The sequence below is a fragment of the Typopeltis vanoorti genome, chromosome 1 (genome assembly GCF_054136105.1).
Source record: "Typopeltis vanoorti isolate ZY-2024b chromosome 1, IOZ_Tvanoo_1.0, whole genome shotgun sequence".
Taxonomy (NCBI): Eukaryota; Metazoa; Arthropoda; class Arachnida; order Uropygi; family Thelyphonidae; genus Typopeltis; species Typopeltis vanoorti.
The window spans coordinates 164,765,982-164,780,975 of NC_143549.1; the positions used below are offsets into that span (position 1 = coordinate 164,765,982).

Genomic DNA, 14,994 nt, shown 5'->3' on the forward strand with positions numbered 1-14,994 from the left:
TATACTGAACAGGAAATAATGAGAAAAAATTAACATAACTTTCATGACCAATTTGGTTTCATCCATCCCCTCCAAGCTTGGAAACAACTTTCTCCTCTTTACTGTGCCACTTCTTTATTGTCTTCTTGTTTTTCTTATGGGTTTAAATTTTAATTAAAATTGTACTTTATACATTGACTTTATGCTGTAATTAATATTCCAGAGAGAAAGAGAAGAACGTGAAGAAAGAAAACAAAGACAAGAGGCTTTAGAAGAACAGAGGAAGCAAGAAGAGGAAAAGAGGAAAGAGGAGGAAATTAGAAGTGTGAGTGTAATACCATGTGCATTATTGCTTTGATGTAATACATCTCATGAAAAATTCAGATTTTGGCATTAAGGCCAGGTATCATTTTTCTATATGGCATCATAAAATATAGTATTCAGGTTTGTTCTGTTTGAATTTCACAAATTTTAATAACTATTTTTGTAATTTTTGTAATATTAAGTAGTGATAATGTTGTGTTCAAAATAGTACACCTCAGAACTATAAACTTGTTTCTTTTTTTAATCTTAATCAAGAATTTGAATAATATAACATTATCTTAAAGGTTAACACGTTCGCTGCCAACTACGAGTATACTCATAGTGGGTAAACCTGCTTCACAAGCCAGCTACGAGTATACTCGTATGACGCTTACCGCCGGGAACGAGATTATTGTAGTGACCTTGAAGAAGTGAAAATGCTTGGCTTGTGGGGCTAGCATCAAAACTGTGTATTCTCATAGACCGTATATGCTTTGTACAAGCCAACTACGAGTATACTCGTAGGACGCTTACCTCCGGTAACGAGATTATCGTACTGACCTTGAAGAAGTGAAATTGCTCGCCGTAGGGGAACAGACCATGCCGAAGTAGCGTGGCAGCGAACGTGTTAATCTTTAGAATTATGGCTTTGGATAGGAGATGAATTTCACACTGGGTAATGAATTTCATTACCCAGTGTGAAATGGCAATTTAAAAAAATTAAAAATACAGGATGTATCAAAAGGGTTTATACAACTTTGAATGACAATAGAAGGTAAATAATGATAGATGAACAATTTTTATTACCATGCAAATGTAGCATAACACTTGAAGTTTCAACACAGACAGTTAAAGTTTGATATGACTGCCTGCAGTAATTCTGCAATGTCCCATCTGTAATCTGTTTCCTGCCACATGTGGCAGAGCATATCTGGCGTAACTTCAGCAATGGTGGCAGTAATTCTGGTAGTGGTGGTACAAACACTTGGTCTTTTGCAATACCTCACATGAAAAAATCTAACAATGTAAGCATCTGCTGTGATTATCATTGTCTAATTGTGGTATTAGCTACCCAAGTTGCATGTCCAGATACCCACCACCAGTAAGACTCTGTAAAAAAAAGAAGGGACCATACACTTTCTTCTTGCATATGTCACAAAAAACATTAGCCTTTGAGGTGTCACAGACATGTTCTTCGATGGCACGTGGATTTTCGCTTCCCCAAATTCTGCAGTTGTGAGTGTTTACTTGCCTACTTACATGAAAGTGCACTCATCGCTGAAAATGATCATATCCAAAAATTCCTCATTTTGTTCTGTCCTACTGATTATTTCAGTACGGAAATCCTGGCATATCTTCTTTTCATCTTTCTTCAAATGTTGTATGAGGGTAAATTTGTAGGGCATTAAATGTAGATGCTGTTGTAAAACATACTGCACAGTCACATGTGGAATTCCAATTTGATGAGATGCCTTGTTTGCCAGCCTCTTCATCGGTGGCTGCTATAATTAGTGATAGACATGGGCCTACTATCTCTGATTGGCTACCGGTGGAGATTGAACTGCTCACTCAGTCTCCAAAAACCAGATAGGGTATAAAGGCCTCGCCTACTCTCTATAAGGGAATAAAAGGCGTTAGCTGATTTATAGCTGAAATGCCTGAAATGTTTAATTTCCAGGGCTTCTCTGGAAACTATTGCATGTGGAAATTCCTCTAAACTTGTTTCGCAGATTTCATTTTCTCAAACCAAAACACACAATGTGCTCACTCTGCACCATCGAAAGGCAGCATTTTCAAATAGTGTAATGTATCACGCCATCTAGTGTTGTCATTTGGTAATAAAGTTGCATGACCAAAAATTGATGTGTTTCTCTACATTATGACACTCACTCACTCAGATTTTGTACGTCTTCTGAGTTATTCGCTGTTCTCCTGCAACGTTGTATACACCCTTTTGAAACACCTGTACTTTTCATTACAATAATTTGATTATTATCATCATGAAATTCTTAAAATGTACTCTCAGTGGGTATATAGGACATAGGATACATGATAGTACTTCATAATGTTTACATTATTACTAACTTCTTATTAACAGACTGATTTGAAGGGGAAAACTTCATCTATTAGGATTCCAGTATTATCAGTCTAATATTTGGCTTTTGAGGTATTTCTAACTGTATCGGTCTGCCTAGATCTTGCTTTTGGTCTTCTTCCTTTTGGCTGTTGTGCCTGCAATTATCATCAAATACCTATTCTTCTGACTTTCTCCTTTCTCATTCTGTTTCTTGAGAATAAGTCTACTCACATATTTCTGAATGCTAACAAAGTTGAGTTCTTTCCTAAATATCTTTATTTTTGATGTGATTCTGCTATTGATGCCATCTATCCACTTTCCAGTTTTTCTTATAACTCTCATATCTGTGGTCTGTAGTCTGATCAGTTTTATTTCTGACTCAGCATCTCAGATGCATAAATTAAAACTGATTTGAATACTTTCTTATATACAGTTAGTTTATGGTTTTGACTAATTTATGTTGTATTCCATATTTAATTTGCTATCTTTACTAAACATTGTGCCTAAATAGCTGAAATCTTTTACTTATTCTATAAATTCACCATTCAGGATGCAACTGATGTTTTCAATGTTCATGATTTGTTCATGGCCTGTCTTTTTATTGCTGATTTTGATGCCAAATTTATTATGGCAGCTGTTCAATTTAATTAAGGTCACCTGCAGACTTGTATATTGCATTTATTTAAGAGTATAACATCATAATATGAAGAGCTGTTGATATTAGCATTTTTAAGTTTTTCTTATTTAAGGTTTTCTTATATGTTATAGGTTTAATGCCACTTGCCTTCATAATGTGATTCATATAGAGGATCAACTGGAGATAATGTGCACCCTCATCATGCACTTAATTTTGCATCAAACCATCTTTCTATATCTTCTTCAGTTCTAATTGCTGGTATACAACTTAAATAACAGACTGTGTTGCTCTGTACAATGTCCAGTTTGCAGCATATAACTGTAGCATTTTGTAGCTTTTGTCTTATCACCTGTTTATATTTAATGATGTCTCAACTGTTCAAAGAAATCTGATCCTGACAACCCCTATTCGACATGAATGCAGCTTGTTCTTCTCCAAGTTTTTCTTTCAGAATTTATCTTAGCCTTTTCTCAGGTGTGGTTACATAAATCTTTCATTGGAATATTCAGGTAATTATAAGTGACATTTCTCTATAATTATCATTTCTGTTTTGTTTTGTTTATCAAACGTAGCAGTTTTGTTTCCATTGGGCACTATGCGAGCTCTACTCCACTCATCTGGAATTCACCTTTGGACCATGCTCTTTAAAATGTACTGTGCAATCACTGTAAACTTTTTTAAATCCATATTTGAGCATTTTTGATCAGATATTATCTCATCCGACTGCCTTTCTACATTAAGTTTTTGACAGTTTCTTTCTATTTTCAACACAGAGTAAATATCCTAAACATCTGCAACATTTTCATTATTCATGTGAATACTGAAAATGTTGAAAATACTTCTTTTATACACTGCTTTACTTTGTTAAATTTTTCTCTTAGAGCAGACATGCTGGAGACACTTTTGATACATTTTCTTCTTTTTCATGGCAGCTTTCACTACCTGAATCCATCATGGAGTTCTGTCTTTGCAGGTAGGCATCTTCACCACTATCTGAATCTGTCATTGTTATATTTGGATTCTGCAATGAATGTCTAAGGATTGGTTCTTGTTTCCAAACTTTTTTTCACAATATTTGTATATTTGAGTGTACACTTCACTTCTATTCTTTGTTTATTCTTTTTAAAACTTTCTTACCCACTTTTCAATATGAAATTCATTTTTATCCTACTGAAAACTTAATTGTGATCACTTCTTATTAGGAAGTGATCACAATTTCATATCTCCTGTATAATCTTATGTTCTGAACTAGCTTGAAGTTATCATTATCAACAATAACTTAGAGACTTTCTTATTTTTTGTATCTTCTGTCCATTTGAATTTATGGGCATTTTTATGTTGGAACAGTGATAATGATGACCAGAATGTCCTCAAAACAGAAATTCAGCAGATATTTACCATTATTATTAGCTTTGCTCTTTTCTTCAAACTTTCCCAAAATATTTCTATGATCTGGTAATTATTTTCTACTCTGCTGTTTAGATTGCTAACAAGGACCAACTTTTTCTTTGTGTCAGCAACCTTCTCTAAGCCTCGAAAAATTCCTCCACTTCTTTCTTAGCAGAAGCTTCTGTGGTATCATAGACATGAATTGGTTTCGTTGTGTGACTAATTTTGTGGCAAAATTTATACCAGAAATGTGATTATACAATTGTGAGCTTTGTGAAATTGAGAGTAAATATCTAAATTTTTCTCCTCCATTATGATTTACCTAAATTTCTCATTACATCTGTAATAATGAATAAAGGTCTTAATTCAAAGTGAAAAAATACCTAGTTAAAAATAACCATGATCATAAAATAAAATTATTCACTGCATCATTTTCATTTCTTATATTTAAAAATTGTGTTATGTATTTTTTACATGCACTTCTCTAATAATATACTAGGCAGAAGAAGAAAAAAGACTCAAGGAAGAAAAGGAACAGCAAGAGCTTGAGGAATATATGAAGCAGAAAGAGGCCTTTGTAGTTGAGGAAGAAGGTTTTGACGAAGCAGATCTTGTAGAAGAGGTAATTATTCTGCTATAGATGTTTGCATACTTATATATAAAACAATTTTTTTGGGGGATGGGAGATGTATGACACTATAAATGAGGAACTGTGCAGGCATTTCTCTATTAATTGACTACTTTATCTATTTGTTATTTGTTTCATAGCAAGCTTTCATACCAACCTGAGCAGAGAGGGTTGCTTGCTGATAGTAAGCATCACTCATATTCTTTTTTCACTGTCAAGTAGCATCTTGCAAGATTATCTATCCATAACATTCTTTCATTGGTAAGAAATAGTTGTTCTGGCTAGCCACAGAGATATCCCTGGAGAGTTTTAGGTAGTCAGTGGTCTTCGCTGATAATGAATTAATAATTTCTGTTTGAAATGTTTATACATTGGCTATTCATTACTATTATTTTTCAGGAAATAATAACGTATACTAAATATTAATTATAATTAGTTTAATTAATGCTTCCTATATTTTGGCAATGTTACATTACCATTATCAGGATCACACAGCAATGATTCATGCATGCAGGCACTAACACCGAGTAAATGAGCTGAAGAAATGCAACCAAAGTCAAGCTTAGCATTCTAAATGGCATCCTAGTGAGCTAAATTGGGTGGTTTTGATCATTGGGTTGAAGATCTGAGGATAAGTGCTTCTCAAATTTGTATTTACTGTGATGCAAAAGAGTGGCCTTCTCCTAGCAAATTATTACCTGCAGTGATATAAAAGTTTGGTACTATTGCTTAATCTTGTGAATGAAACTTCTTACCCATCTGGCCTCAATACAAATTTAAACAATGTGCTCCACCACTTGCAGACATTGAGGCCCAATCTATTGACAAGAATCTATTAACAAGAACGCTCAACTGGCAGTCTCAACCTCTACTGTCCACCTCAACTCTCCTAACTATCCCTGCAAATGATTCCTTTTGTCAAATGGATGAGACCTCTGTATTTTTGAAGTCCACCATCCTGTACCAAAGAATGTCATATATTGAATCCCTTTATGATCTGCTGTCCATCAAAATTTCCTTGCTCCATATTCTGTTACATTCATTTGCTATCTCTATCACTCTTCAACTTCTGATCACGCTGACCTTTTCCACTGACTGTTTGTAAAACTTGATCCGGTTCAATACCCAGTGAGGTCATTTTGTTTAGGGACTTCAACATTCACAACTTATGGTGGTTCCCTTTCTCCACTTCCACCGATCAAGCTGTTAGAGATTGTGAGATCTTTTCTCTCTTAGTAACAATGTTTCACAAATTATCCATTTGTCTACCAGAATATCTGATAATCCTATCCACTCCCATAACACCCTTGATCTCTTCCTAATCAATGTTTTCCTGATGAATGCATTATGGATATCAGCTCTCCTCTTGGTAATCAGACCATAAACTCATCTACTATGATAGTTCCAAATGGAAAACTTGCACGATTTCTACTCCTCTTTTCTTTGGTTTACCACTATTTTTTCTCTTATTATCATCATCATCATCAAATCCCTGACATGTATCCTCAAAGGATGTACAGGATATTATGATAGTACTCCATGAAGAACTTACATCCTTACTAACTTCTCAACAGTTTTCATCCAAATCACTCTGTTATCTGTCAAGATTCCAACATTATCAGATCTTATATTTCTGTCTTCTAAGGCACTTTTTACTATATCAATTCATCCTTATTTTTCTTTCTCTTGGTCTTTTCCCTGCCAACCTGGCAGAGAATACTTGTTTTGCTAATCTTTCCTCTCCCATTCTGTTTAAGTGACCATACCACCTGAGATTGGCTCTGCTAACAAATTCCTAGATGCTAACAATGTCAAGTTCTTTCCTAATATCCTCGTTTTTAATATAATATTGCCATTGATGCCATCTGTTCCCACCCTTAATCTTTCTCAGGACTCTCATATCTGTGGTCTCTTGTCTTTGGTCAAATGTTTTATTTCTAACCCAGCTCTTAGATCCATAAGTTAAAATTGGTTTGAACACTGTCTTGTATACAGCTAATTTAGTGTTTTGACTAATTTCTCTCTTATTTCATATAAACTTATTCAGTTGACTTCCTATTATACCTTCTTTGTTTATTCTGTTGTCTATTTCCATATTTAATTTACCATCTTCACTAAAAATTGTGCCTAAGTAACTAAACTGTTCTACTTATTTTATAGGTTCTCCATTCATGATGCATTTGATGTTTTCAATGTTTCTGCCTTTTTTCATGGTCTTTGTTATTGCTGATTTTCATACCAAATTTATTACGACAGTTGTTCAATTTAGTCAGGAAATCTTGCAGACTTGTACTGGGTTTATTTGAAAGTGTAACGTCATCTGCATAAAGTAAAAAGCTGAGATTATCATCTCCAATTTTGATATTAGGTTTAATACCGCTTTCCTTCATAATGTGATCCATATAGATAATGAATAACAGAGGGGATAATGTACATCCTTGTCTGACACCAGATTTAATGTCAAACCATCTTCCTGTACTTCCTTCAGTTCTAACTTCTGACTTACAACTCAAATAAAGACTAAGTATTGCTTGATATAATGTCCCATTGACACTATATAATTGTAAAGTTTTGAATAACTTTTTCTCTTGGCACTTTGTTATATGCCTTTTGCAGGTCTACAAAACTTAGTACAGATATTTGTTATATTCCCACGATTTTTCAACTATTTGTCCGAAAGTGAAAATGTGATCCTGACAGCCTCTATTTGGCCTGAATCCAGCTTATTCACCAAGCTTCCCTTCTACAAATAAAATAAAATGCTCTTATTATAACCAAATTAATTTTTACTGGAATGGAGGCTTTCATTCTGCTGAATAGCTCAGGCTTCCCACTGTCCACACCTTGTTTCTCCAAGACATGTGCTAAAATTTTAAGGAAACTATTTAAGAAACCAGTATCTCACTCAGCCTACAAGCGGTACACAGCAGCTGTAAAAAGACCATCAGTCAAATCAAATCTGACTTTAAAGGACAGGTGCAACAAACTTACCTTCTACTCAAATAGGAGATGAGTCTGTCTATGCAAGAGAAAGATGAGTCTTTCTTTTGCAGATGCCAAATGCAACTTCTGCCCATCCAGATGGGACCACTGCAACATCACTGAAAGATAAGATCCCTTGGTATCATTTTACTTCCAATTTCTATATTAATGATCAAGGCGAAGGACCCTGATCACATTACCAAGAAACTGCATCCTACATGTCTTCTCTGGTCTTTCATTAGAAAGACATCATAAGAATTCTGAATAGCTAAGATACCAACAAGTCTTCTGATCCTGATAGTATCTCCCAAATTGTGCTTAATGCTTATACACCTGAACTAACGCTTATTATCTGTCATCTTTACTATCTCTCCTGCATATCTGTTATCCACCCTTCAGTATGGATCCAACCAATCCCAATGAAAGGAGACAAAGCCAGCTAATACATCTGTTGTTCCATTGCATTCACTTCAGTTCTGTCAAATATAATGGAGACAGTCTTTAATAATTGAATCCTTTACAACTAGAAGCTAACCAGTTAATTAGTTACTACCAATATAGATCTGCTGCTATCCATTGCATATCTCCTTGAAGTCATGCATCTCAGCATTTTTCAGTGTCCCAGAAAAGGAAGGTGATAAGCAGGGTTCTATTCTGGGACTACTGTTGGTTTAACTTATATATTGATATAGTTTACAGTGTGAAAGGAGATATTCATATCGATAAGGAGGTGATAGTTTCACTGCATTGGTAATAAGGGAATGTTGGAGAGAGTGCAAATGTAAATAACTAAAACTGTCTCAAGACTCTGGAATATTGAGTATGAGGACCGGTTGAGCAAATGTAGTCAGAGCTTGGTGGATTAGAGGGGGATGATATAATTGAGATGTATAAGTTAGTGAGAGGAACTGTATAAGTGAGAGGAACCCATGAAATAGATACAGGGGGAATTATCGCATAGGATAAATGGTGATGCAAAAAAAAGAGGTTGTCCCTGGAGACTGCACAAAGGTCATCTGAGTAAGGAAGTGAAATGGATTTTTGCTTTGCAGGTGGTTAATGAGTGCAATGCATTGCCAAAGTGGATGGTGAGTGTTCCTACATTGAATGTATTCAAGGCAAGATATGATAGTTATTGTGGTCTGTGAGTGTTCTCAAAGACCATAATAACTCCAATGTCTGCAATGAGACTTGAGACTCTGTGGAAGCTTGGATGTAATACTAATATTATCTGTTGATCCAAGTTTTAGAAAGTTTTGGTAAATACCATGCAGTTGACTTAGATATTTCTAAGGCTTTTGATTAGGTCTGACACAAAGGTATACTTAGCAAATTACATCATAGGATCTATCATCCACCCTTTATAACTGGATTGCCAGTTTAATCTGTGATAATTCACTACGTCATGGTGGATGGCACAAAGGTATACTTAGCAAATTACCATCATAGGATCTATCATCCACCCTTTGTAACTGGATTGCCAATTGAATCTGTGATAATTCACTACATGTCACGGTGGATGTCTTTTTCCTTCAGTTTTCTCAGGGCAAGAGTACTGGGACTCTGTACACTTGCCCATGCTCTTTTTCCTGTTTATAAATGACCTATTGCTAACCTTAAATCCACAGTTTTGTTGATGGCGGTATACTTCTTTTATCTTTTTAATTCAATGTCCATATATATACAAGCCACATGATCTTCGATAATCAGAACTGTAAACATGGATCTTCTTGCTCTATTTCAGTAAGGTGAGGACAAACTTGTACTTTAATACCACTAAAACACATTCTTGCCATATTTTATTCAAGAAAGGTTACACTTCATCTTCCTTCACCTTTGATAATACCCAGATCTCCATGCAAGGTCAGGTATCTCCTCTTTGAACTGACACATATAGCTGCTACTGACATAAGCTGATCACATTCCTAGCTTCCTTTGTACCCAAAAAAAAACTCATCATCATCAAATTCTGACATGTACCCTCAAGGGGTGTACAGGATATGATAGTACTACATGAAAAATTTACATCATTACTAACTTCCTATCTACAATTTTCCTCCAAATCAGCTGTTACTTGTCAAGACTCCAATATTATTAGATCTTATATTTCTGTCGTCTAAGGCACTTTGTACCATATCAATCCACCTATATCTTGGTCTACCTCTGGGTCGTTTTCCTGCCAACCTAGCAGAGAACACTTGTTTTGCTAATCTTTCCTCGCCTATCCTGTTTAAGTGACCATACCACCTGAGATTAGCTCTACTAATGCATTCCTGGATGCAGACAATGTCGAGTTCTTTCCTAATATCCTCGTTTTTAATATGATATTGCCATTGATGCCATCTGTTCATGCCTCTAATCTTTTTCAGGACTCTCATATTTGCGGTCTCTAGTCTTTGGTCAAGTTTTTTACTTCTGACCCAGCTCTCAGATCCATAAGTTAAAACTGGTTTGAACACTGTCTTGTATACAGCTAATTTAGTGTTCTGACTAATTTCTCTCTTATTCCATATGAATTTATTCAATTGACTTCCTACCATACCAGCTTTGTTGATTCTGTTATCTATTTCCATATTTAATTTACCATCTTCACTAAAATTCGTGCTTAAGTAGCTGAAATGTTTTCTTGTTCCACAGGTTCCCCGTTCACAACACAGTTGACATTTTCAACAATTCTACTTATTTTCATTGTCTTTGTCTTTTTAATGCTCATCTTCATACCATATCTATTATAACAGTTATTCAATTTAGTCAGGGAATCTTGCAAATTTGTAGTGGATTTAATTAGAAGTATAACATCATCTGCATAAAGCAAAGAGCTGACATTAATATCTCCAATTTTGATATCATGTTTAATACCACTTCCTTTCATAATGTGATCCATATAGATAATGAATAACAGAGGGGATAATGTTACATCCTTGTCTCACACGAGATTTAACATTAAACCATCTTCCTGTACTTCAATTCTAACTGATGACTTACAACTCAAATAAAGACTATGTATTGCTTGATATAATGCCCCACTGACACCATATAACTGTAGTGTATTGAATAGCTTCTCTCTTGGCACCTTGTCATATGCCTTTTCCAGATCGACAAAACTTAAATGCAGATCTTTGTTATATTCCCGTGCTTTCTTAACTATTTGTCGTAAAGTCAAGATCTGATCCTGTCAGCCTATATTTGGCCTGCATCCAGCTTGTTCTTCACCAAGCTTGTCTTCCACCATTCTTCTCAACCGTTTCTCAAGTATACTTGCGTTGATCTTGCCAAGAATACTCATTGAGGAAATACCTCTGTAATTCTCACATTCAGTTTTATTTCCCTTTTTATATATGGGTACTATTAGAGCTCTACTCCAATCATCAGGAATTCGTCCCTCTGTCCAGGCTTTCTGAACTATGCAGTGCAGCCACTGTAAGACTTTTATACCACCATACTTTAGCATTTCTGGTCAAATATCACCTACTTCTGCTGCTGCCTTTCTGCATTTCAAGCCTTTGATGGCTTTTTCTACTTCATGTATGGATATGTATTCCTGACTGCATGCCTGGTCAGTGTTTTTTATCACTGTTTGTTTCATTTAGCAGTTTTTCAAAGTAATTACTCCATACTTCAAGGATATCTTTTTATCCTGTTTTCATGTCAGCTTTATCATCTCGAACTCCGTTTACAGCATTCTTTCCTCCATTTCTAAGCTTCTTCAACAACCTCCAGAATATTTAGCCACCTTCTTGATATTTATTTTCTATGTTCTTGCCAAAGTCCTCCAATGACTTTTGTTTAGCTAGTTTTACACAGTGTTTCGCTTTCTTACATTTGTCTTTGTATTCTCTAAGAGCACAAGCTGAATTATTTGCCAGGAACTTTTGATATGCTTTCTTCTTTTCCTTCACTGCCTCTTTAACTTCCTGTGTCCACCAGGGAGTTCTGATTTTTTTATCCTTACAGACAACCTCACCACATGCATCTCTGGCTGAATCAATCACAGTTTTCTTCAAAGCTTGCCACTGAATCTCCAAGGTTTGGTTCCTGTTCTCAAACTCTTTCATTTTTTCTTCAATAATCTTTGTGTATTTTAGTCTACAGTTCATATCTGAGAGCTGCTCAACTTTTATTCGCTTCAAAACTTTCTTACATGTTATTCTTTTCAATATGAAATTCAGTTCTTATGAATTTCTGCTCAAGACTAAATGGTGATCACTTCCAATTTCAAATCCTCTGTACACTCTGGTGTCCTGCACCAGAGAGAAAACATCATTATCAACAATGACATAGTCAATGAGACTTTTCTTATTCCTTGCCTCTTCTCTCCATGTGAATTTGTGCACATTTTTATGTTGGAACATGGTGTTAGTAATAACCAGTCCATGTCCTGAGCAGAAATTCATGAGGTATTTGCCATTATTATTAGCTTTGCTCTTTTCTCCAAATTTTCTCAAAATATTTTTGTATGTCTGACAATCATTTCCTACTTTGCTATTTAGATCCCCAACAAGGACCAACTTTTCCTTTTTCATTGTGTCAGTCGCTTTTTCTAAAGCCTCAAAAAATTCCTCCACTTGTACCTTAGTAGAACCTTCTATGGGACGATAGGCACAAATAAGTCTCATTGTCCAATTCCCCATTCTGATATTTGCCCACATCACTCTACTTGAGACTGCCTGCCATTCAAGAAGATTAGCCTCGTATTTTGTGTTAAATACTATGGCTACTCCTTCTTTTCCTTGATTGTCATTTCCTGAATATAACATTTTGTATTTATTGCTCAGAAAGATCTCACCAGTTTTTGTCTTTTTAGTTTCAGTCACCCCTATTATGTCGATCTGGTACTTATCTAATTCTTCAGCTAGCTCCATTTCTTTGTCATTCAGGCTTCTTATGTTGATAGTACTGATCTTTAACTCTGGTGATGTTGAGTTGTGGTGTTCTTTCAGATTTGTTCCAGTAGCTGACTTTTCGTTGTTCGCCCTGGTTCCCTGGCAAAAAAAACGGGAGCCTTGTTTAACCGGGTGACACACTCCAGCCGGCATGAAATTTTGTCATGTTGTTGTACCATCATTTTGTATATTGGTTTAAGCCAATAAGAATACAATTTGGTCAGCTAAATCCCAAATTGCCAGCCCCATCCTCATTCGTTTAGTATCCAGGTAGATACCCAACAGGGTGCACCACAAGAAGGTGAGGATTGGACATATGGTCAGAAGCCCTGGTTGTGACATTGCAACTCCTAAGACATGTATTTCCAGCTGTCCAAGTGATGTGCCAAAAAAAATCTGTCTAAAATTGCAGAATGAATGCGTAAGGCATTCATTCTTCCTGGCCAATTTCATGGATGCTGTTTTGTTAAACTGGCAAACTAGCTGACACTTATCCTCTACTTTCCTTAAGCTTGTAAACATATAAACAGCTGCTGTTCAACATTCATTCACAATCAAGCTCCAGACTTATCAGACCAACTTCTCATTCTCCTCTTTCAAACCATTTACCTCTGTGCTCTGGAACAGTCTTTCCTACATAGTTTTCCCTAAGGACTGTAACCTTTTGTTCTTCAAAAAACATATCATTAGGTTTCTTCTTGGGATTGATGTTAAAAAAAAAAAAAATAGTCAAAATTCTTAAAAGAGATTTTGATGTACACCCTCTGTCCAAAAAGAAACCAAACTTTTTGAAAATAGAAGAAACTAGTGGCGCTACCTGGTGTTTCTTTTTGTTGTTGAAAGCAGTAATCTTCATTAGTGTTGTGTCAACTGTTTATGACATTTGTTTCATTAGAAGCCGAGTTATAGTGCCAAGAGTGACAGTGTGTTTTGACGAACAGTCGGAATATGAGTTTCAAACAGAGAGCTGTGATTGACTTTGTGTTAAATTTGGTAAAAGGTTTACCGAAATGCATCAAATGCTTCAAAAAGCATTCGGTGATGAATGCTTATCCCATACTCAAGTTTACAAGTGATTTAAACGATTTCAAAGTGGTGAGATGCTTGAGGACAACAAAAAGCTGGGCCCGTCCAAAAACTGGACTGAGCGAAATTAACATCCAAAAAGTGAATGATTTCATCAAAAACCGAAATTGTCCGTGAGATTGATTGAAGATGAATTGGGGATTTTAAAATCAACCGTGCACACAACATTTTGACCAAGAGTTTAGACCTTCGTAAAATGAATTCGCAATTTGTTCCCCACAAGTTGACCGAAGACCAAAAAATGTATCGAATTGAACACTGCATGGATCTCATTAAAATCGCTCGTAAGGACTCAAACTTCCTTGAAACGATCGTTACTGGAGATGAAATGTGGTGTTTTGAGTATGAGTCTGAAAAACAAAGCGCCAGAGTGTTGAGTGGAGACCACCAGAAGAGGGGCATCCAAAAATAAAAGTCGCTTAGAGAAATCAAAAGTACAATGCTGATTTGTTTGTACGATTCCAAGGGCATTATCCACAAAGAATTCATTCTGCCTAGCCAAACGGTCAATGGTGAGTTTTATCTCAAAGTTTTGAAGTGATTGAAAGTGAGAATTCATCGTGCGCGGCATGAATATCGTGATGCAGGCAGCTGGTGACTTTTGTACGATAATGCATCATCTCATTGTTCGAACATTGTGAGACAGTTTTTGAGTCGGTGGTGAGTTTTATCTCGAAGTTTTGAAGCGATTGATAGCAGGAATTCGTCGTGTGCGGCATGAATATCGTTATGTAGGCAGCTGGTCACTTTTGCACGATAATGCACCATCTCATCATTCGAACATTATGAGATAGTTTTTGAGCAAAAACCAAGTTTGTGTGTTGGATCGTTCACTGTATTCATCTGATTTAGCACCCTGTGACTTCTTTCTCTTCCCCCAACTTAATTTGCCGATGAAAGGAAAGCAATACCACGCAATTGAAAACATTCATGCGGCAATAACCACGACCCTCAACAGTACCCCAAAAACCGTTATAAAAAACTCATTTAACGAATTAATCGACTGTGCCAAACACTGTATCGAAGCTGT

At 35.8% G+C, this 14,994-nt stretch overlaps 1 protein-coding gene across 1 annotated transcript in view; it reads left to right on the forward strand.

Moving 5' to 3' along the window:
• The window catches only part of LOC150110601 (DDRGK domain-containing protein 1-like), a 57,692-nt gene that overhangs the window by 15,630 nt on the left and 27,068 nt on the right, over positions 1-14,994 (forward strand). The window contains exons 4-5 of the mRNA XM_090395109.1: positions 203-304; positions 4,885-5,007. Of these exons, the coding sequence (XP_090251235.1) occupies positions 203-304; positions 4,885-5,007 (225 nt within the window). The remainder of the gene's footprint in view (positions 1-202; positions 305-4,884; positions 5,008-14,994) is intronic.